General features: G+C 37.7%; 3 protein-coding genes across 6 annotated transcripts; 1 reads left to right on the top strand and 2 right to left on the bottom strand.

The window, feature by feature from the left end:
• Window positions 1–1,065: 1,065 nt before the first annotated feature.
• LOC116306211 (BTB and MATH domain-containing protein 38-like) lies at window positions 1,066–5,932 on the bottom strand. Its single transcript, XM_089037100.1, has 3 exons — window positions 5,809–5,932; window positions 2,172–2,450; window positions 1,066–1,856 (listed from the first exon to the last, which is right to left on the bottom strand). Exons 2-3 carry the CDS (start codon window positions 2,446–2,448, stop codon window positions 1,255–1,257), a joined length of 879 nt encoding a protein of 292 aa, XP_088893226.1. The 5' UTR covers window positions 2,449–2,450; window positions 5,809–5,932; the 3' UTR covers window positions 1,066–1,254.
• Window positions 5,933–10,003: 4,071 nt separating this feature from the next.
• LOC116302634 (BTB and MATH domain-containing protein 36) lies at window positions 10,004–14,469 on the bottom strand. Its single transcript, XM_031711976.2, has 3 exons — window positions 14,250–14,469; window positions 11,132–11,410; window positions 10,004–10,810 (listed from the first exon to the last, which is right to left on the bottom strand). Exons 2-3 carry the CDS (start codon window positions 11,406–11,408, stop codon window positions 10,146–10,148), a joined length of 942 nt encoding a protein of 313 aa, XP_031567836.2. The 5' UTR covers window positions 11,409–11,410; window positions 14,250–14,469; the 3' UTR covers window positions 10,004–10,145.
• Window positions 14,470–16,276: 1,807 nt separating this feature from the next.
• On the top strand, window positions 16,277–23,287 carry LOC116302665 (somatostatin receptor type 2). 4 transcript variants are annotated; one of them, XM_031712035.2, is made up of 5 exons: window positions 16,277–16,595; window positions 18,963–20,309; window positions 21,496–21,700; window positions 22,720–22,818; window positions 23,082–23,287. In XM_031712035.2, exons 2-5 carry the CDS (start codon window positions 19,419–19,421, stop codon window positions 23,270–23,272), a joined length of 1,386 nt encoding a protein of 461 aa, XP_031567895.2. In that variant the 5' UTR covers window positions 16,277–16,595; window positions 18,963–19,418; the 3' UTR covers window positions 23,273–23,287. The 4 variants fall into 4 exon arrangements, with proteins under 4 accessions (XP_031567895.2, XP_031567887.2, XP_031567879.2 ...); XM_031712027.2 differs by having other exon boundaries at window positions 18,960–20,309; XM_031712019.2 differs by having other exon boundaries at window positions 16,277–16,623.
• The last annotated feature ends 497 nt before the right edge of the window (window positions 23,288–23,784 follow it).

Raw genomic sequence — 23,784 nt, 5'->3', positions numbered from 1 at the left:
TATCTGCCGAAAAAACCTATAAATAGCACATTTACCATGCCAAGTTCACACGCTATTAGGGATTGGTTGAATGCTCTCAGCCAATCAGGGACAATATAATAGTCATTGTCATGAAGTTTATGAACTGATCAATGTAGTTTTAATTTGATAAAATTTCTCTAAAGACTACTAGAGACCAGAAATGATGTTTATTGATAGCAACTGATCGATTGCTGTGTCTTAAATATCCACGTGATCTGACTAGGCGCGTGAAGCAAGATTTCCTCGATCGAAAAAAAAATCAATCCCATCAACCACCGCACCCTATATGCACTTTAGCTTCGTAGCAGCCATCTTGAAAAAAGCTAAATATGCATGAAATTCTCACTAATAAACCCTCTTCTTTTTTTTCCCAATTTCCTTTCAGCTAGTGACAAATGATAAATTATTTCTATAAAGCGAGATCTTTTTGATAGCAGGTTTGAGGCCTTTCCACTAAAATAAGTTTTTTTATAATCATTTACGTACTGTATTTCATGTTAGAGTATATTTTTTTCCATCATAGCCAACAGAAATTTTTCTCAAGGTAACCCGCTAATCCAAATTTAGGAAACTTGAAGGGCCACGATACCAGAACAGGAGCTTTATGATGAGAATTATCATACGTTTCTGTGAGATTTTTGGACAAGAATTGTAACAATCGATTAATATTCTCTTTTTTAAATATAAAACTGGCTTCTCAATTTTATTGAATTTGCGTTTTTCAGTTTTGTGGCCCTTCAAGATTGGATGCGCGCGCAATCTAGTGAGTAAACGGTCCCTTTCACATACACAGTTCCCTGCGCCATCTTAAACGTGCCTTTGCACCGAAGCGAGACGAACGTTGAGCTTGCAACGATAGAGACCTGTTTTTAAACACCTTGGGCAATTATTCAGATGTCTCTATCATTGCGAGCTCACCGCTTCGTTACCGCTTCGTCTCGCTTCGGTGCAAAGGCAAGGCTACCTTTCAAGATGGCGCCGGGAACTGTGAAGGGGACTGTTGTAGCAATTCGGGGTTCGGCAAGGCGAAGACACAAGTACGACTTTATCGGTACTTCAGGAAGCTTTATTGATTGATCGTGTTTGTAACTCCGAACACTTAACTAACATTATCATCATTATCATCATTATCATCACTAGTACTAAGGTGATTATATGTTTTATTACGGAATTATTGACGTAGATCTTACGCGAGGTCTGCATGCACCCAATATTTGTAATCATTACTTTCAGTTAATGTTCTTTGATGAGATCCATCATTTCTTCCAGGACACTAACGATGTTTTCGCTAATATAAGCGTTAGATGGAGAACTGTAGGAATAAGCCTTTTTGGCCATTTGTTTAAACATTGAATTGCATTCATCGCATTTTATTCTTTCATCAATTCTATCAACTTCAAACCTACCACGAGCATAAGGCGTGGAGAATGTTTTGTGTTTTGGACACGTGCTTGGAACACCATTCATCTTTATCGCATTTTTTTCGTGGCTCCATAAATACATCATCCCATCCAATGCACCTACAAACTCGGGGATGATCTTGTTTATGCATTGTTGAAGTCGCTTGACCTTTGGTAGGAGTAACGTCTGCATACTTGGTCCGTCCAATTCAGAAAAACCTTCCAGACTTTCCAAATCAGTCAATGCCATTTTATTCAGTATGTCATAACATTGCTGGCGTGCCTCCGCTGCCTCCAAGTCCTGTGCTAACAGCAACATGTCCATGGCATTTTCTTTTGTCTTTCTTGTTGATAACAAGAACAGTCTGCAGTCCTTCATCACTTTTGTCATCTGGTATTCATCTGCTAGACTGTAAATGTACTTGATGTTCTTCACTTTCGAGAAAGAAAAAAATTCGCTGTCAAAATATCTCGCAGCAACAAAAGATGTTCACTAAAGTTGCATGAGCGGACACACCCTGAAGTTTTTCCTTGCAAAAATCTCTCGACTTGCATCACTAGCAAGAGGAAAATATTACAAAGCATATCGGTAGAGTTTACCTCCATTTTTGAGTCATAATACGTGTTGAATTAAAAGGGTTTCGACTACCTTATTAATATAATATAAATTTTTTATCCTGGTTAGATTGCTACAGGTGACAATCAGAAACAATGATGATCAGATAACGTTCATGGTAAAACACAACTTACGTGTTATTTCGCCATCATGCAGAGGATAAATCTGTCGCAGCAAGTCGACAAACTCGTTAACCTTCTTCCCTGGCAAGATGATTTCATTAGTATCTTTTTCTTTGAAGTGGGATGAAAGCATGGCCTTAAACACTGGTGACGCCATCTTGAGGATAGTGCGATGAACATGGAGTTTTTGGTCCTCGACAACAAGAATGAGGTCACTGTCCTCCCAGGGACTTGAAAACTCATGTTCGGTCGTAATTTTTTCCACATCGAGGCCAACAGCTTCGTTCATTTCTAGCGATGGAATTATTAACATTATTATTAACCTTACTAATGAAATATTAAATAAAAATTATAACATTAGGGTTGGTGTGCGCTGACTTGATTGGGTAGTGCGCGCTACTCAAGAAGCTAGATTCTTACGCTTATTTCGTGCTTAACAGCCTCCCGCTTGACCTAAAACTCCATGGAGGCACGCTAATCAATGACCAATGCTTAATAAGGAGGATCAGCGGTCTAGCGGTTGAATACTAAATAGTGGTAAATAGCAAGCCTACTGAGGGGCCATACTATAGTCTCTTATATTTCCTAATCTACCCCCCCCCCCCCCCCCCATTCCTACACACACACACTTTTTCCCATACTAGTCTTATATTTCCCAAGTAAGCCCACCAATTTTTAGGGTGGTCCGCGGTCCTTGCAAAAGTGAGGTTTAGTTTTAATAACTCTTGACAAAACTTTGATATCTTGTTTTATTTAGTGAGGGTATAAAGCTTGAGCTCGATCCGAGGCTTATTAGAGAGAGCAAATTTAAAAACATTTCGGCAAATACAAGCCGCGGATCGAGATAAAACTTTATACCCTCACTAAATAAAACACATCAAACAAGATATCAAAGTTTTGTCAAGATTCATTTAAATGCTCTAGATTTTAGCTAGTTATCTCTTCTTAAAAAGCCCTGTATCTTAGTAGATTGACCACATACATTCATAGTAAATTGTACAAAAGAACATTGCTTGGGCTGCCTGTGATTTGACGCTTGGTATCAAGGCGTTATTGATGCATTGCGTGATATTCGCTTTAGAAAGATTTGGCCTTGTCAAAGCAACGAAAGCTCATTATGCAAGATGCAATTTATTTATTTATTCATCGAACCAGGTATTGACGTACTTTCATACAAAGACCTTTCCTACTTTCATGAAACAAGCGGCATTGTATAAGGTTACCGGATGTTTCGCCCAGAAGTCTGTTCGCCCACACGATATCATGTCATATAAATATACACTTAAAAAGCTTTATGAAATAGAATTTATGTAATTTTAAGTCCATCAAAGCAATGATAGAACTTTTAGAATAGCATTAATTCCAGTTGTCTCGATGAAAGTCAAAGATCTATCGCGCTGTATCTCGCTCTGTGCTGTGTTTGTGATTCGCGAACTCGGATGTCAATGAAAATGACACATCAAAGCATTGTAAATGTCAACAAGGCCTAAACTCATGGCTTATTTTTTACAGAACAATATATTCTATATTGCAACGAAATTAATGTTTTATCAGCTGGAGAGTCAGTCATCGCTAAAGCCAGCTTTCGCTTATAGCCGCCATATTTAATTGATGCTGCATTATGCATCGCGCTGAGACTGGGTTCTAGTTACCTTGCATGTAGCCACGAATTGATCCGTTCAAAACTGAACATGCTTTCAAAAGCTGAGCGGCTGATTTCTCATTCTTAGAATAATAATCCTCCCATAGTTTTAACACTTTACATTGCAAATTCAGAAACTAGCTTAATCTGTAGCCCCACCGGTTGGCTTCTTTATATAAAAATTGAACACGCATATAGATATTAATTAATATTATATCAATCGCCTTGATACATACAAAAACCTTCGATAAGATTAGATAATCATGTTTTTAATAAAGATTTTCTTCAGAAAGCCAAGATTTTACGGTGGCCCACAAGTCTCACGGCAAAACAAACTAAACTCACGGCAAAAGGCAATAAATTCACGGCAAAATAAACTTAACTCACGGCAGAATAAAGAAAGCCACGGCAGAATAAAGAAAGCCACGGCAGAATACAATAAAGGTTGTGATGGGCAACGACGTATTGGGTTCCCTGTTGATTTTTTTACCGCGAGCAATTTGTCAGCGGTTTTGATGTTGTAAATACAAATAGCGTCTGGTTAAATACTATTAATTTACAATGCAAAGTTTATCAATTTATCATAACCTTTAAAAGACTTTAGACTTCAATATTGACCCTGAAACAATAAGAACGCTTTATAATTATTCCAAAACAAAAAGTTTCAATGATAAGAACCTAAGCTTGACAAGAAATGATTAAAAATGAATGTATGTAATGAAATGAATGGTTTTAGGAGATATTTTTGAAGAGAAAAATCGGTTCAAGGTTTGTCATCTTAGTCGCCGGGTATGTGATTCCAAGCCGATCGGTTTTTGGATGCTCGATGTTCTAGCTCAATCAATCGCGTTTGAATAAAGTTATCAAATGAAATATCCACCACTTAGCAACATTTTGAGGCAAGTAACAGCCCTTATGGTCAAAGGCTACCTTTCGTCATTTAATTCTTAGATGTTTTGGCAGTCAGGAAACAAAACAATCCTTCGTTCGCGAGGGTTGCCAGTGAAGCTAACGTGGCCCCCAACTAGTTTTATCGACATAAATGGCAGAGACTTCACCGTACAAGTATGTAGAAATTGAAAGTATACACAGTGTAGATATAGGAAATCACCAACTACAAGAAAATCCACACCAAACCGGTGAGACAGATTTGGCATTCATAATACTTTCTCGCCAGGAGATGTTCACACAACGACGGTCAAATGCAAATAAAGCATAATGAAACTTTTACCCCACAATGCTTCACGCGACTTGATCACCCTCCTCTGATTCTGCCGTGGCTTTCTTTATTCTGCCGTGAGTTTAGTTTATTTTGCCGTGAATTTATTGCCTTTTGCCGTGAGTTTAGTTTGTTTTGCCGTGAGTTTTTGTTTTGCCGTGAGACTTGTGGGCCACCGTAAAGATTTGTTTCGAAAATCTGACCGATTGTTGGTTTGACTTCATTGACGAGCAAGTCTATACACTTTTAATGCCGTCACTCCGTCAACAACAAAATCGTTCGCGTCGATCTGAAGTCAATTCTCAGCGCTTTGACTTTCATCGAGACAGGTGGAATGCTATTCTAAAGGTTCTGTCATTGCTTTGATGGACTTAAAATTACATAAATTCTATTTCATACAGCTTTTCATGTGTATATTTATATGACATGATATCGTGTGGGCGAAATTTATTTGATGGCCGATATGTTGTGGGCTAAACGGTGTGGGCTAACTGACTTGTGCGCGAAACATCCGCTTACAGCATTGTAGCTATATTGTCTCATCTTGGGAATAAGCATTCTTCAAATTTCATATATCAATATTCCGCACCAAAATATTCTCCAGCAACTGCAGTTTCTACTATAAAGGACGACAAAATGACTTGAGTATGGATATTTTTCATGAATTCATGGTAAATACGTAACAAAGTCGAAACAAATACATGAGTCTGAAGTCATACTTGAGTCAATTTGGCGCTGTTTTTATCACTCTATTGTCATAAATATTTTCAAGATTGGATATTACTTACTTGGAGGTTATCGTTAATCTCTTTCGCTCTTTATAGTCGATATGATGCAGTTAGTTCAGTTGTTATATCTAATCTTCCATACACACAGGAATTCCGAGAAATCTGAGTTTAAGTGACCCGTGACATACAAATCACAGGAAGCCCAAGCAATGTGATTGTTCCTTATTACAAAGGAATGTATGTGGAATCGTGTATTTAAAGAATATCTAGAGTAATTTTTGTAGTTTGTATTCTTGTACAAAATACAAGAAAAGAAGAAAACTACAGTGTTATTGCCGGTTTAATAAAAAGTAAATTTCTTCACGATTTTTTTAGTATTTCTTTTATACACCGACTGCCGACTCACTTTCATAAGTGTCAGATATAGCAATCACAAAATTTAACCCAACGATTATTAAACTTTAGTTTACCTTTATGGGAAGCACGCCTCTCACCAATGCGGCCCGAGTTCGAGTCCTGCCGATCTCGATGTCGTATGTGAGTAGAGTTGTTTGTTGGTTCTCTCCTGTGCTTCGAGGGTTTTTCTCCGGGTTCTCCGGTTTTCCTCGTCCTCCTCAAAAAATCAACTCCTAAATTCTAATTTATCCAACGATTTATCCACTCGACCACGGTTCCAGGTGAATCAGCATAACAATAGCCGTGAAAACAATGCACCGAATAGACTAGACTTTTTAACATTATATTTTCAACCGATTCCGTGCGTGGCAGAGATGCAAGGGATTAGCCGATATGGTCTGGGGGCCGGCTGGTCTCTCCCCTGATGCTTCGGCTAGAACATTTTCTTGCGTAATTCGTACACCCAAGGGCAGAAGGATTTAATTGCCGTCAGGTCCGAAGTCCATACGCCGCCTCAGCTCTGCGGATGTCTCGGGGGTATGGCACAGTGGGATCGATTTTTTTTGAATTTGTTTTGGTGGATTCGAATACCATCTTATCCACATAAGATTTTTCTTTTTTTCTTTCCTTTTTTTTCTTTTCTTTTATTTTTATCCATTTTTTATTATATTTTGAATCTTCTACCAGGGCAATCTTTTTAGTGAAAAAAGATTTATTCCTAGTCGGTTGCTTATAAGCCTGAATAAATTCGATCAGAAGTTATCAGTCATATAAGTCATATATATCGATCCGCGAAAAAGTACTTATTCCGGGGCGGTGCCGAAAAGACTTCTGGGTACTATTGCAATATTTCTGCATTTTCTGATCAGGAAGATAAACAGCTACCCCAGTAAATAATAACAATAGCAAAGGATGGTAAAAAGATAAGAAAATTAATTGCTGATTTTCACTGAGAACATTGGAATATTTGATCTTGTGGCGTTATGGCGCAAAATCTAAATCACAAGTAGTGCGGACATTCATAACGCAAAACTGTTTATTTTATAGCCTAAGAAAGGGCAGAACATGCTATTATTTAAATGTTATGTAGAGAAAACCTCGATGTTCGGCTCATTTCTCCATCAAAAACCATGAACAGACTCCAAATTCTGACACTTCGCGGGACGAACCGATAAACTGCCTTCGCGAGGAATGAATTTTTAACGGGTTTTATACGTACCTACTCAGTAATAAAAATTACAAAAAGTACACTGATTTCAACAATAGGGAATGACATGTGGTCTGAAATGGAAAAACATCAGCTGAACTGAGAGGTCTATTACCAACAAGAAAATACTCTCGTCAACTTCTTGTGACTATTGAATTCTAATAAGCGCGTGAAAAACGTTTTCTTCAAGAACAATTTTCGAAACTTTAGATCAGTCCCAGAGGAGGATCCACTAGTATCCCAAATGCCTTTGCACGATTATTATTGTTTTCTTTGGCTTTCCCTGGTTTATCTAAATGCTTTTGTAATGATACTTCTACCACTAATATTACTAATACTAAGGTGTTGCTTTAGCATTTAATGAAGACATTTTTGACTAATTTGGCAAAAAGAATTAACCAGTTGTAGAATCTATACTGAAACTGAAGTTACTCAAAAAGTATTCCAGTATTTTGACATATATCTTTAAATCTCTTGAAGAATTTAGAAATAGATATCGTTAAAAGGTATGAACTACACTCTACTTAAGTAAAATTGATTTTTCAATTTCGAAAATATTAATTTTAGCTCTTTAATTTAAAAACATGTTATATCTCACTCGCAATGCATTCTGGGATACTCCTCTGGATCAGTCTTTGATGTCCTTACACTGTTTAATTTAGGTATTCGTTAGAAATGATAAAGGGGGGGGGGAAACATTTTAAGGAAACTAGCATAATTCGGAAAGATAGGCATACTTTTAGCATAATTTCAACTGAAGAATTGACATTTTGGAACCACACTAGAACTGCTAGGAGCATAAAATTTCAGTCTTACTTACGACACTAGCCTAAAAAGGTTTTTTTCGTAATAAGAATTCCAGCATAAAAGTTAATTACTTTGCGGCTTTACAGTTCACAAAGCAAAAAATAAAAAAATAAGAAAGATAATAATGATCTTCGAGAAATTTTCGATTGGTAACGTTCAGAAGTTTTTCCGTTTAGTGGGTTTTTTCAAAATCCGCTCTTCTCTAAACCCACTAAACGGCCTCAAATCGCGCTGAAACTTCGCCAGAAGACTGAACAAAGTAAAAGCAACAACTGCGGCAAATTTTGAGGCAACTTATTGAGTGAAACATTTTATTTTCGTAACTTTATCATAACTCCCATACATTCCCTTATAAACCATACACAGGAACCTTGTTTGGGCTGCCTGTGCTCACAGCAAGCACAACTGAATGAAAGGATATTGGAAGCCTCGATTTCACGTTGTCGCCTTTGTTTCCAAGGAAATCAAATGAGAGTGAACTTAATATGATAAATACGCGTTATAGACAGACAATAAACAATTATTCATGGGGATAAGCATGTAACAAATTATCAAGATCGAGCCGGGCCGTGTTATCTGCCGAAGGCGTAAGTTTATTTTGTACAGAGAATCAAGATTTCATTAGTCCTCTTTCAAAAAGAAAGCAAACCGTATTTTAATCTCTATTGTGACCTTGAGTAAACTTGACATGATAAGTATTTTATGTATCTGCAAAAAAAACCTATAAAAAGTACATTTACCATGCCAAGTTCACACGCTATCAGGGATTGGTTGAATGCTCTCGGCCAATCAGGGACAATATAATAGTCATTGTCATGAAGTTTATGAACTGATCAATGTAGTTTTAATTTGATAAAATTTCTCTAAAGACTACCAGAGACCAGAAATGATGTTTATTGATAGCAACTGATCGAAGATTAGCTGAATCCTAAAGATCCACGTGATCTGACTAGGCGCGCAAAGCGAGATTTCCGTGATCGAAAAAAGAATCAATCCCATCAACCACCGCACACTAAATGCACTTGAGCTTCGTAGCAGCCATCTTGAAAAAAGCTAAATATGCATGAAATTCTCACTAATAAACCTCTTTTATTTTCCCCAAGTTCCTTTCAGCTAGTGACAAATATAGAGGATATTACATGGGCGCGCGGAGATACGAAATTTATCTTCGAGTGTTGAAAAGATCTCTCACGAGTGAGCGTAGCAAACGAGTGAGAGATTTTCAACACGAGAAGATAAATTTCGTATCTCCGCGCGCCCATGTAATATTCTGTTTACTACATAATTATCAATGAAGTATGTTTGGCTTTTTCAGGCAATTCTTTCCGTGTATTTTTGAATAGTCATCGCAATGGTGTTATTTTCACGTGTGAAGATATCAATTTTTCGAAATAGAGAAAAATAGATATTTCATTGGTAATTATACAATAAAATAAATTATTTCTATAAAGCGAGATCCTTTTGATAGAAGGTTTGAGTCCTTTCCACTAAAATAAATATTTTTATTACTGCATGTATTTTATGTTAGAGTATACTTTACATTTTCAATTCCTATACTCATTCTTACTTGGTTTTTTTCACGGTCCCTTTCACATGCACAGTTCCCTGCGCCATCTTGAAAGTGCCTTTGCACCGAAGCGAGACGGACGTTGAGCTTGCAACGATAGAGACCTTTTTTTAAACACCTTGGGCAATTATTCACATGTCTCTATCATTGCAAGCTCACCGCTTCGTTACCGCTTCGTCTCGCTTCGGTGCAAAGGCACTTTCAAGATGGCGCAGGGAACTGTGAAGAGGACTATTGTAGCGATTTTGGATTCGGCAAGGCGAAGACACAAGTACGACTTTATCGGTACTTCAGGAAGCTTTATTGATTGATCGTGTTTATAACTCCGAACACTTAACTAACATTATCATCATTATCATCATTATCATCACTAGTACTAAGGTGATTATATGTTTTATTACGGAATTATTGACGTAGATCTTACGCCAGGTTTGCATGCACCCAATATCTGTAATCATTGCTAACGCAATCGTTATTGCTCAGTTTGTGTTCTTTGATGAGGTCCATCATTTCTTCCAGAACACTAACGATGTTTTCGCTAATATAAGCGCTAGATGGAGAACTGTAGGAACTAGCCTTTTTGGCCATTTGTTTAAGCATTGCTCGGCATTCATCACATTTTATTCTTTCATAAATTGTATCAACTTCAAACCTACCACGACAATATTTTGTGGAACTAATTATGTGTTTTGGACATTTGCTTGGAACACCACTCATTTTAACTGAATTGTTTTCGTGGCTCCATAAATACATCATCCCATCCAATGCACCTACAAACTCGGGGATGATCTTGTTTATGCATTGTTGAAGTCGCTTGACCTTTGGTAGGAGTAACGCCTGCATACTTGATCCGTCCAATTCAGAAAAACCTTCCAGACTTTCCAACAAAGTTAAAGTCATTTTATTCAGTATGTCATAACACTGCTGGCGTGGCTCTTCTGCCTCCGAGTCCTGTGCTAACAGCAACATGTCCATGGCATTTTCTTTTGTCTTTCTTGTTGATGACAAGAAGATTCTGCAGTCCTTCATCACTTTTGTCATCTGGTATTCATCAGCTAGACTGTAAATGTACTTGATGTTCTTCACTTTCGAGAAAGAAAAAATAAAATTCGCTGTCAAAATATCTCGCAACAACAAAAGATGTTCACTAGAATTGCATGAGCTGACACACCCTGAAGATTTTCCTTGCAAAAATCTCTCGACTTGCATCACTAGCAAGAGAAAAATATTACAAAGTATATCGGTAGCTTTACCCACCATTTTTGAGTCACAATACGTGTTGAATTGCAAGGGTTTTGATTAACTTATTCTAATATAATATATAATTTTTATCCTGGTTAGATTGCTACAGGTGACAATCAGAAACAATGATGATCAGATAACGTTCACGGTAAAACACAACTTACGTGTTATTTCGCCATCATGCAGAGGATAAAGCTGTCGCAGCAAGTCGACAAACTCGTTATCTTTCTTCCCTGGCAAGATAATTTCATCCGCATCTTTTTCTTTGAAGTTGGATGAAAGCATGGCCTTGAACACTGGTGACGCCATCATGAGGATAGTGCGATGAACATGGAGTTTCTGGTCCTCGACAACAAGGACGAGATCACTGTCCTCCCAGGGACTTGAAAACTCATGTTCGATTGTCAATTTTTCCAGATCGAGGTCAACAGTTTCGTTCATTTCTAGCGATGGAATTATCAACATTATCTATTATTTATACGAGAATATATATATATAGACTATATATATAGACTATATATATTTGTACTGCGGTTATAATGTATCTAATTGCGCTGATCTAGGCAGTATATCAAAAAACTTGTGCAGCTGCTAATAATTCTTGGTTTGCAATCAATCCCAAGAGAGCACAATAACAAAAGGGATGTCCGCCATGTTGGAAGATATAACAAAAGAACTCATTGAAAAATCTTTTGTCATATTCTTCCAACATGGCGGCTATGACGTCTATTGCAAACGAAGAAATAAGACTCAGAAAAAATTTTGAGTCTTGAGCGGGGTTTGAACCCGTGACCTGGCGATTCCACCAGGATTGCCACCGGAATCGCCAGGTCACGGGTTCAAATCTCGTTCAAGACTCGGATTTTTTTCTGAGTCTTATAATTAGCAGCTGCACAAGTTGCTTGATATACTGTGCAAATCAGCTCAATTAAATACATTAGTATTATTATTATTAGCATCATTATTAGATAAGTAGATTATTTTATAAATTATTAGATAAAAATTGCACGATAGTTAACATTCACTGTATTAGCAATTCCGAGGTTATGTAAAAGGCTGGGTCTAGTTGGCATTGCAGTGCATTTTGGGGCTGTATTAGGGTACGAAATAGCCGCCATCTTGGAAATGTGTCTTCTTAAAAAGCCCCACAGTACACTGCGCGCTATGCCAACTAGACCCAGTTTTCCCCTCATCCTCGTAATGGCTGAATCAGCTATTGGTTATTATGATTAGCCTGCCACCCTTAGGACGTTCATGGGCATTGTTTGCGCGCAAACCTTCTACGCATGAAGTTAGTGAGCGCGCACTCGTCGTGAAGACGTCATTCCAATGTTTCGATAAGCAAAATATCTTGAAAACGTCTTTAATCTTTCATAGCTCTAACAAATAATCGGACGATGGGATCACATAGAAATCACATATTTTGTGCATAAATGGAGTAGAATTTCACGTAACGTAAAGGTTCCAAGTCCACACATTGTAACACAATAACTTTTTATATTTCTAATTTTTGAGCACAAATTTTAAAAGCTAACTAATTATTTGGTTATTTTCTTAAATTCTGGGGGAAATGTAGCCTCTTTAAGATTTCTTACTGGTGGGGAAAAAATCTTAAAACGGGCTAAATTCAAAAAATAACCACGCAGAGCGAAAGAAGTGCTATTTCTCAATGATCGGGTAAAATTTTGAGGCTTTATTTCACGTTTCAATGATTTTATTGAAATTTTTGATGAATCTCCATACATTTCCTTATAACAGGACACCACAGAAACCAAGCTTGGGCTACCTGTGGTTGACTCATCAAAAGTGTAGATTCTAGTGTAGATTCTATTGTAGATTCTAGTGTAGATTCTAGTGTAGATTCTAGTGTAGATTCTAGTGTAGATTCTAGTGTAGATTCTATTGTAGATTCTAGTGTAGATTCTAGTGTAGATTCTAGTGTAGATTCTAGTGTAGATTCTAGTGTAGATTCTAGTGTAGATTCTAGTGTAGATTCTAGTGTAGATTCTAGTGTAGATTCTAGTGCAGATTCTAGTGTAGATAGTTGATCTGGTGTAGATTATAGATTCCTCCCGTGGTGCAGAACCGACATTTCATATCTACTCAAATATGAAAAATATTATCAAGATATCAACCAATTCCGCATTTTTTTGCAAAATAACCAGAAAAATCTTTCTTAGAGTAATAATGAATTATGACTATGTGACAATATTCATCCAGAAAATTTTGGAATGCCCTCCAAAAGGATCTTACAAGGAGCAGTCAAAAATTAAATGATAACTACTTTCACAGAATGAATTACAAAAAGTACAAAGATTTGATTCCACTTTTTTCATTTTCTTAAGGAAATTTAGACATCTATACTGAAAAGCAGGTAAAGAATAAATTTGAGATAACTCTTGTGACGTGACACCGACACTATAACAGTATGATGCACTATGACAGTATATCTAAAGCTGGCTATGATTCATGGAGTTATCACAATGCATTGCGTGACATTTTACGTGCGAATTTTGCCCCGGTGTCAAAACAATTTTTAAATTGTTAAAACAAATCGCTTATAGATTTGCATTGTCTGTCCTCTTATTTATCATAGATGACGTCTTAAAATGTTCAAAAAAGTTTATAAGAAAAAAGGTTTCAAGCGTGCGCTGGCTCTGTACGCGAGCGATTCGTCATGCTCTGTGTCTGTCCTCTTATTGATCATAGATGTCAGCCAATCAATTTGCGAGAATACATAGAGGTTATTAGTCGGCTAAGCATCTGATACGGCTGTGTACTTTTACGAGTCACGGAATATTTTGGCGAGCCTTTAGGCGAAATGTTCAAGCTCTCTCTAAACCCTATCGTAACCAGCTAGCGCGAGCAGATGAGCAGTGCTGATACGGTCTCATATCAGGCATGTTCTTTTTTCATATCACGCACGTTCTTTACAGAATAAAATGATAAGCTCTGTTATTGTAAAAAAAACGTATTGACTACCATACAACGATCCTTTCTACTTCCATTATTATTAGTCCTTCTAGCTGTGTTGTCTCAGACGTGGAAATGACTGGCTCAAATAAATGTTGGCGTACCCTGCGAGCAGAGGTTTTTTTCTGACCCTCCGTGGACAGCCAGCTCCACGGAGGGTCAGAAAAAAAAACTCTGCTCGCAGGGTAATGTTGGCGCGTATTTTTCATTAATTCATGGTAAATCAAATACGTAACAAAGCAAAGAACTACAGTCTTGGTGCAGTATATATATTTTTCGTAAATGTACCCAACAATGAACATGACTTACTTGGAGGTTTTTTGATCGGTTTCGCTCTCAGTCGATGCAGGTAGTCTGTGATCACTCTACGTTAAGTCTGAGCAAAATCTTATTGAGACTATTTTTAGCCATTATGCAAGGGCTAAATTTGAGGTCACCATCATTATTTAGACGATAATTTTGCCGTTATACGACGGCGAAATTTATAGTCACCATTCTTATTGAGACGATTATCATTAGCCATTATACAACTGCTAAATATGAGGTCATCATTATTATTGAGTTTCATTATACGATGGCCAAATTTGTAGTCAATATTTTTAAGGTTGAGAGTGACTCAACCCAGTTTTCAGAGTGCGAGGGTACTTCAAATGCAAATGTAAAGAACGATAATCACGCAAGTGCATGAAAGAGTGACGCTTTCTTGGACTACTTTTTATTCTCTTTTTATTAAGAGCTCTTCTCGTGGATTCAGTTGTATAGAGAATCACACGATCTCGAGTACAATTCGGAATTTTTAACTGAATACTTTACTTTATACTTTATATTTATTTTATACTTTATTGATTGATTGATTGATTGATTGATTTGTTTGTTTGTTTGTTTGTTTATATCTATAAATTCCGAATTGTACGAGAAGATCGTGCGAGTTTTTGTTTGTAATACGCTCAACTTTGAGCAATTTAATTGAGACTCTACGAAGTACAATTTGCAAAAAATGCAAGAACAATAGGGAAGTGCCTATGCGCGCCGCAAATCTGGCGCATGCGCCGACGTTTTAGCGAGGTTTGGCTGGGGAAAAACCGTCTCAAATCAGTAGACCTTTTTAGCTTCGTTTTTTGTTGTGCCCATTTCAGACCATGTGATGTCACTCTTGGGAGCTGATTCTTTCATGTGTAAATATTTTAACATGTTCGTTATAAAAGAACAATTCTCAAGGGAATGTCATGTGATCTGAAATGGGCAATTTGCGTACGAAGCTAAAAAGGACGATTCTGAAATGTTCTTTGTTAATTTTGACCAACTCTAGTTAGAAAAGGAGACTTTTCCCCTACAGTCTGGCCGGTTATACAACAATCTAACTACTATCATAGTATTGCTTCTTCAAGGAACACTGATAAATAGGGAAGATTTTATATATGGTGTTTTATGTGCACAAAACTATTTTATAGTGCTCATGAAGTCATTATATTAGTTTTAATAACACGTGCGTCAAGTCACGATTAACAAACACGACAAAATATAATTTATATTTATAATGTATAATTTATTTACCATAGCAAAATTTTTACAGTGACTTTTTTAATCAAATAAAATAATTATTTACATATTAATGAGTAACACCACAATAAGGGCAAAATAATATATATATAATGGGGATCTTAACGTGGGTGTTGCAAGTAAATTAAAAAGAACAAAGGATGGGTATCTTGCAAGATGCAGTTGATGGAAGTAGAGAACATAAAGTGGAATTTTTTTAGAACAATAGATAAAACACAAAGGTGTTTCAAGGATGGCTTCGAGAGTTTGTGCAGTTTGACAGCCAGTTCTCTTTTATCAGTCCTTTTCTTCTTTTCCCCTGAGTAGACCTAACGGTGTGTGCGCTGTATCTCTAGACTCTTATCTGCATATCACAACAAAGAACCAACCGCCCCTGTCGAGAAACATGGCAAAACAAACACCACTCCATGTTTATAAAAGCTTTCACCAAGGCTTTTAGAACCGACGGCTCTTGTAAAAGAAATCCACCGTAGGACCGAATCACAGAAAATGGTATCTCGAGAGAATAGAACACAACCAGGCTCAAAAAGCCATAAGAATGGAAGAAAAACCAACAATAGTTACTGCACTTCAAAACACTGTTAGAAACATTATTTCCTCGGTTAACCTTGTCTTAAATCAAACATTGATCCATAAATGGAAGTCCCATCTGTCATTATTACAACAGCCATTTAAGGTCTTTACATACCAACCATTAAATTGGTAAACACGACATGACGTGTGCGCGGATTGAACTGACAGAAAATTCTTTTCAAGATTGAGTAAATGAATTGCAATTACGAAACATATCTTCGAGCTAATTTGTCGTGTCAATTCAAGGTGGTCAATAGACAGGGAGGTCTTCGTATTTACAGCTCGTCAGTGACTGAGGAGTCAATACAGACCACTAACTCGTGTATCAAGAGACACTGGTGTCTGCTTACACATTGCTTACCCCCACACAACAGTGTAGTTTTCTGATGCCATTTCGTGATAACGTGAACTTCTCAGCAATACCTGCAAAGACATCGACCATCATCAACCGTCTTTCGTCCAGTCCCGCTGTCACAGCGATATCTGAATCAAGTGCGATTGTTGTATGGGAAAGTTATAAAGGTACATGTACCCAACTGAGAAACTAAGAGTAAGTAATAGATAATGATAAATTCATACTTTTCCCAAGGATCAATTTTTTAAAATCTCGTAAGGCATATACGTATACGGTTAATGACTTGAACGTTGTCCACCGAAAATGACATTTACACCAGGAGAAATGTCAAGTTATACCGAATACACTCGCAGGCTCTAAATGCATGGTACCAGTCATCATCGTACACGTAAAGTCCATAATTATTATTCTTTGTTCTTTGTTGCTCTTTACATTAGTTTAAACCTAAAATATATAGTGTTTGAGACGACTGAACAATTCGTCACGTGCTATTTCTTTTGGTCTTCTAAGAAGTCTTTTTTTTTTTTTTTTCATAGTACAACCTTTTGACAATGACTGTAATGGTATAGAATTAGATCTTATTTAGACCCTTAAATTGTCAGTTACGAACTGAATAATGAACTTTCATGTGTGGTATTTTTTAAAACTTCATTGACCTCTGAGCGTATACACTGGAAATATCTATCAATTTGAGATCGTGTTTGGAAATATGTTGGAAGTTTCGTCTTCCAAACATGTTTCCATACCCTGGATTTGTCCAAAAGGTTGAAAGCTACACTTCCAACTTTTTTCCAACATATTTCCAACGTATTTCCAACATCTCAAATCCATAGATTTTTCAAGTGCCAAAACTTCTGTGCAGCCTTCCTTAGTTCCTTTCTGCGAGCCATAAAATGACTCGACATTGTACTGCATTTTCAGCCCCTGCCTCCCATCCCCCTTTACCATTCTGTTACTCTCAAACCTCTACGCCCACATCATCCCATTACTGCATGAGACGGTCTCGTGTCTGCTAGATCATTGATTTCCTGTATTTGGTCCTGTATTAATGGATGTTAAAAGCTATTTTAACAAGTAATATCCAATAACAGCTTGACATAGACAAACAGTTCGGCTATTTTCACGGAAACTTAGTGAGAGAATTAAAGACATCGGTCTGATCTGAGGGGTCGGTTGTGTGTTAGAGAAGTTAGAGCAATTAAAATGCACGCGAGAAAATAATCTCGTGATATGATAATTCGTTATTTTGGCTTTAGAGATTTACACCAAAAAGCAATATTGTCACGTGATACCTAATACACTCGCTCTAAATGTTGATACCAGCAATATTGTAAAGGTAAAGTTCATGATTGTTATTCTTTGTCCATTGTTACTCATTGTTTGTGCGTATTAGATTTAGACTAGGTTCGGGAAGCCTGTGTTGTAAGTACACGGAGCCTGGGGCAGAGAGAGAGTCTTCGTTGTTTCGTAAAAGAAAGCGTGTTGTTGCTCCCAAATAAAAGGAAAAATCATTCGTATCGTTTTCGCTCCAACACTCATTATAAAGTTTTAAGACTCAAATTTATAAGTGTCAAGTCTTCATGGGACAACCTCTTTGACAATGACTGTATGGGATCTATATTTGAAGTGTTTTATGGGACAACCTCTTTGACAATGACTGTATGGGATCTATATTTGAAGTGTTTTATGGGACAACATCTTTGACAATGACTGTATGGGATCTATATTTGAAGTGTTTTATGGGACAACAACGTTGACAATGACTGTATGGGATCTATATTTGAAGGTGTTTTATGTACATATTGGAATCCTTATTGGAATCCAAATCCCAAAGCAGCTCTATATATAGAAGGAAAAAAAACAATGAATTTCAGTTCTCATGAGAGTAAGGTTCTATTGTTTTGTTCTCAAAATTAACCTACATTGGAAATATGCTAAAAGGTTTCTATTTTTACGAAAGACTTCGAGGGAGATGCATTGATGGCTTTTTTCCAGGTTTTTGTTCAGTATTTTTCGTGGGTCGGGAAAAAAACTGGCAGACATTTCAGTCTACAAATTACTTTTTGACATATTACTAAACCATTCCGATTGCTCACTTTAACAAAGTAAAAACTTAAAGTACTTACAGATCATCCTCAATAATCCTTCGATCACAACTGATGATAAAGAATTAAAGCGTGACAAACCCAAAAATTATATGTCCATTTGTGTCTTATTAAATTAGGTTGATATTCTCAAGATTGAACAATCATAAGTTTGTAAAGAGGCTCCTAAAATAAAGGGGTAAAAATTGTAACTGGATTTGTCTATTTTGCTCTGGGAAAAATAGGATTTAGGTCACTGGGAATGGTTTAAAAAACCCCAGCAAAATGATAAAGGGAAAATGTTTTTAAAGAAAAAGGTCATTGGGATTTCGATGCTGAGAAGTTGGATCGATTTGTAAAAATGTGAGTGGGAACCGCTGGCCTGCGCATTAATGGAACCACTGGCCTGCTATAAGCTGACATTTTTCTTAATCTTTCTCTTTTTAGCAGACGCTAAAGAACTGCTGTGTCTCGTTAATTTTAGCAGAAAAAGAAGACATTGTGGGGACATATTGGAATTGAACTACTAACATTGTGGGGACCCAATTAGGCCTCTGCCTACAAGATATCAAAATAAATAAATAAAAGAGACAGAACATTCAAAAACCTTAAAGAATCTGGGACGATTGTGATTCTTTAATTAGATATTTGTCTGCCGGTACTTGAAGAAAAGGAAGTGGATTTTCCTAACCTCGTTCAGTTGTGTTGAACGATCTCAGATATCAAGAAGAGTGCGCGGCCTGACGAGCCCGGAAACTAATTTTTTTACAAAGTATCAACAAGCAATGCTCGAAGAAAGAAATAATCTAAAAATCTTTTATTGGAGCATCTTCAGCGTTTATCGACGATATATATGGCAAACCCAGCTACCATATAAGAGGAGTAAAATATATATATTGATAAACAATGTCAGCTACAAAAAACGATTATGTCAATCCAACGTTTACGACGCTTCCTTCTACCACAGACAACTCTACGAACCACACAACAACTGGAATACCATCTGATGACAATTTTTTAGTATCTGGGTTAATGATGCAGTCTGCACTCTTACTGGTTGTGTTCGGGAATCTTCTAGTCTTACTGGCTCTTTACAGCTATAAGCGTTGGACAGCACCTGATGTTTTGGTATTCTCATTATCTTTAGCTGATCTTTTGGATTCTTTAATAGGCCTGCAAACACTGACTGTAGTTAAGTATTTTCTGAAGATTCCATGGCGAGAATGGCTTTGTAATGCGTATGTAACTTTGTTATACACGTTTCGTATGGCTTCGGGAAGTATGGTTACCTTCATGGCGGCCGAGCGGGCTTTCCTCGTGGTATCCCCCATAAAACATCACACCATGGTTAGAACAACTAGAGTCAAGAAAACTGTGCTAGGGGTTTGGCTGTTCTCTTTATTCTTAAGCATTTTACCGTTAACTGGTGTAGGACACTCGAGTTTCCGGCAGTATGATCGTGCCTGCTTGGTTCAACTTTTCGATTTAGGAATCTATTTTGCCATCATCATTGAAGTAATTGGCTGCATTCATCTCCTATTGACTCTTGGTAGTTACATAGCTATCAAAATGTCGGCAAAGAAATTCGTTCGGAGACAGACGACCATGGGAGTAGCGACGAAGTCTCGCAAGCAAAGCAAGCAGGTGCTTTGTGATAAATCTCCCGAGAAATCTAGAAAGGTTGGACGAGATAGGAAGGAAAAGGCAAGTGGGGCAGGAGTTTCGGGAGTGAAGAGATTGAACAGGATGATGGGGATTGTAGTCCTCGTCTATTACATCAGTTGGCTTCCATTTTTAGTAAGTATGGGTAATTCAAAGTGAAATATTTTAAGATTCAGCGTCCATTGATACAGAAAATAACCTGGAAAAAAGATTGAAATCTATGAGGTTAACCCTGAAACAATCTCCCAGGGGGTGTACTCGGGTGGGTAACTTGACGGGGGGGGGGGGGGGGGGGTCCGACGGAGCTTCATATTGCAACCCCCAAAAAATACTCAAACCTGAAATTGTACACCCACAAAACAGGCTCTTCTAATGTACGAGTCAATTCCAAAGGTTCCCATCCCCCCCGGGCATTTGACTTTTTGAAAAGAAAATGGTCAAATTCCCCGCCATACGGGCCAAGAAAATGATCAAATGCTCCATCGTTCAGGCTCCACTAAGTGGTCAAATACCCGCCCCTCCAGTCCGATGGATCTTTAATTTTACCTAAAAAGTACGAAACTGAGCCTGTGTACATCCACAAGTCTCATGCTAAGTACCTTTTAAGATCGTTTTATCATTTATAACTTTAATTTTATTGTTTTGGACTCCAAAAACTTATCTTCATCTACTCCCACTCGTTCTGTACTGTCATCCAACATTGAAAAGTTTTGCTTCCTTTTCTTTTTAATCCCAAGCTTTTCTTTCCCTGTTTTTCAAAGAAGCGACAAGTATAAGATTGTATTTTGAAACCAAATTTTTGTACTGTGGCGATTCGATTTCCTATGAGATCGAAATCAATTCGAAGTTCAACCCGCAAAGGAATCCGCCAAAAAAGCTTTTCTTACTTCTCTTGTGCCATCCCAGATTTTAAACAAAGGTATTTGGGTTTCTTTAAATTCACAGGCGAAAGAACCAGAGTCCTCTAAACACGATCCAAGCGTAAAATTTTGCAATACGGCTGATCTAAGTCAGGGCACGGATAACTCACAGGTTTACCCTGAAACAGCCTTTGGGCTGATCTAAGTCAGGGCACGGATAACTCACAGGTTTACCCTAAAACAACCGCTGGGCTGATCAAAGTCAGGGCATGGCTAACTGACCTGCAGATCAAACCCTGAAACAACCTCTGGGATGATCTAAGTCAGAACAAAACTAAATAACTTCATCCGTTTCAATTGTAAATCAGCGTTTTAGGTTTTCGTGGAGGGAGAAAAAAGGTCATCCCTTCGCCATGAATGCATTGCCTATTTCTAATGTCGCATTTTGGTTTCTCTGATAGTTCAACAACCTGGTGAGTCTCATAATCAATAAGGAGCCAAACCAAAAGATCTCTTTATTTGCCGGGCTGATTTCTTTACTTCATGCTTTGGTGAATCCTATTCTATACGGTAAAATGAGCCAGAGGTATCGCCGTGGTTATGTGCATGCCTTCAAGACCATGTTAATGATATGCGGCGGCAAACGACCGGACAGACCAGATAAAGGTAGGTGTGGGATCGAGCAAACGAATAATTAAAATTTTTTAAAAGCCTTCAATTGCTTACTATCAATCACGTGACTTTTTCGAGTTGACTGGGGGCAAAAAAGCGGATGCTAAGTCAAAACATGTCAAAATAAGTCTTCAAACTATTGTATTTGACTATTTCTACGACATGAAACCAGAAAACAAGAGATCAAAACAACCTCCAAAATTCTACAAGGCATTAAAAACACAGCTATTACCGGAAGTGAGGTCTATTGATAGCAACCTATTCCATTTTTATCGATATGGGTACGGCTAACTCACAGAACGAATTGGAAGTTAGCTCGTTAGGTTTTATGGAGGGAGAAAAACTGGAGAACTAGGGGGAAAACGGTCCTCGAATCAAGGGAGAGACCTAATAAATTTGACTCACATGTGTGGGCAGGTCCAGAAATCAATCTCGAGACTCCAGAAGTGAGAAGCAAGCGCATGCGCATGCACTGTTTACCACTACACAACCCGGATTGAATCTCCATTTCAAGACATAGTGATTTGTATAAGACGTGTATAACTCATACATGAAATAGGAAATGATCTCCTGCATTAAGACTACGACAAGGCCACAGTGTAATGTAGACTGGAAGTGAATATGATATCCAGTGACGTCATGACGTGTGTTGTTCCACCTGCCCATCTCGCCTTAGAGTTGCTGTCTTCTTAATTCATCTTCTGGGACAAAACGCGTGATGATGTAAGGCGCGATCTTAGCCCTTTAACTTTGGCGGGGGCAACGCCATTACCATGCATTTTAGTAGTTTTTCTTGTTCAATGTGAGGAACCTCAGTAACTCCTCAAATGACGTATCAGATATAGATCTTGGGAGTAAACGGTTTTGGGGGAAGGGTATGAGGGGAGGAGTGAAATTTCTGATCTTTGATGTTAATTAGCTTCTTGAAAAAACGAATTCTTTATGGAGGCAGTATTCTCGTGAAACATAGCAGTAAACCAAGTGATACGTTGTCTTCTTATGTTTAACTTTAGGTATAACGTCCTTCCAGTCCATTCCCGCTCCGCCAGCAACGGGAGAAATCAACAAATGCCATGCTTTAGATAACCCTGCATTCAACGGGGATTCCGAAAGTAAGTAAGAACGCTTTTTATAAATTTTTGATGTCAACATTCCTCCCTTCCTCCAGCTCTTTTCCGGATACATTTTCCCTTTATGGGAGGTAGGGTGCAAGCTGTTCAAGCTTCTTCTATTTCGAAGCAAAAACAATAGACTAAAACAAATTGTTGTGCACCTATCATGGCCAACATCACGTGATGGCACAAAGCCTCTATGATAGGTTCGGCGTGCATTCATTTTCTGTTAACTGAAAGACTGAATATATTATACTTTACAGGAAGCATTCTTCATGTCAATCCTGTGGCCGAAAGATATCAACCAATCGAAGAAACAGAAAACACGTATGAAATGAAAGAAATTATGGCACCTTTAGAGACTAACCATGTCACGGAGGTTATTGCTGACAATATTGCAGTCAAGGATAACAGTGACAACACACCAAAACCTGCTGAACAAAATGTTCTGTAGTTTCTATTACTAACAATGTCACGGAGGTCATTGCTGACAATCTTGCAGTCTAGAAGTAACATCGAGAGATCATAAATAAGAGAGGCAAACTGCTTGCTAAAGCGCGAGCCAAGTAAATTCCCGGTTGGGTTATTTTTAGTAACAGGAAGCAGTTTAAATTGCGCCTTAGCCTACTCCCGTGCGTCATCAACTTGCACGCCGGCATGCGCTCTTCACGTTCCGTTTCGTTTTTAGTAATCAAAATATACAATAAACGGAAAGAGTGCGCGAAGTAAGAAAGTAATCGCTAACTAAGCAACGTCGGCGCGGCTTGGCAGGGATAGTGCAGCGTTAATACTCAGAGCGTACAGCTGATTCAAACCAGAAAGACCGTTGGTTGGACAGGATGTTTAAGATACGTGAGCCCTGTTTAGTATCTATTTAGAAACAAACATATAATCAGTGAACTCTATTTAGTATCTACGAATAAGTGAAACAAACACACCGATATATAACCCAATCCGTCTGTCCTA

This window comes from Actinia tenebrosa, unplaced genomic scaffold (genome assembly GCF_029948245.1).
Source record: "Actinia tenebrosa isolate PJP-AT-01 unplaced genomic scaffold, QUT_ActTen_1.0 PGA_scaffold4__44_contigs__length_22323623, whole genome shotgun sequence".
NCBI lineage: Eukaryota > Metazoa > Cnidaria > Anthozoa > Actiniaria > Actiniidae > Actinia > Actinia tenebrosa.
The sequence above is the reverse complement of the archived record's forward strand: the minus strand, read 5'-3'. Positions and strand labels throughout refer to the sequence as shown.

Excerpts from the sequence above, each read along its gene's own strand:
- LOC116302634 (XM_031711976.2), bottom strand. The coding sequence starts at position 11,408 with ATGAACGAAACTGTTGACCTCGATCTGGAAAAATTGACAATCGAACAT. Across the intron at positions 10,811-11,131 it reads GCATGATGGCGAAATAACAC|TGAAGAACATCAAGTACATT; the intron begins GTAAGTTGTGTT and ends CTTTCTCGAAAG.
- LOC116306211 (XM_089037100.1), bottom strand. The coding sequence starts at position 2,448 with ATGAACGAAGCTGTTGGCCTCGATGTGGAAAAAATTACGACCGAACAT. Across the intron at positions 1,857-2,171 it reads GCATGATGGCGAAATAACAC|TGAAGAACATCAAGTACATT; the intron begins GTAAGTTGTGTT and ends CTTTCTCGAAAG.
- LOC116302665 (XM_031712035.2), top strand. The coding sequence starts at position 19,419 with ATGTCAGCTACAAAAAACGATTATGTCAATCCAACGTTTACGACGCTT. Across the intron at positions 20,310-21,495 it reads TCAGTTGGCTTCCATTTTTA|TTCAACAACCTGGTGAGTCT; the intron begins GTAAGTATGGGT and ends TTTCTCTGATAG. Across the intron at positions 22,819-23,081 it reads ATTCAACGGGGATTCCGAAA|GAAGCATTCTTCATGTCAAT; the intron begins GTAAGTAAGAAC and ends TATACTTTACAG.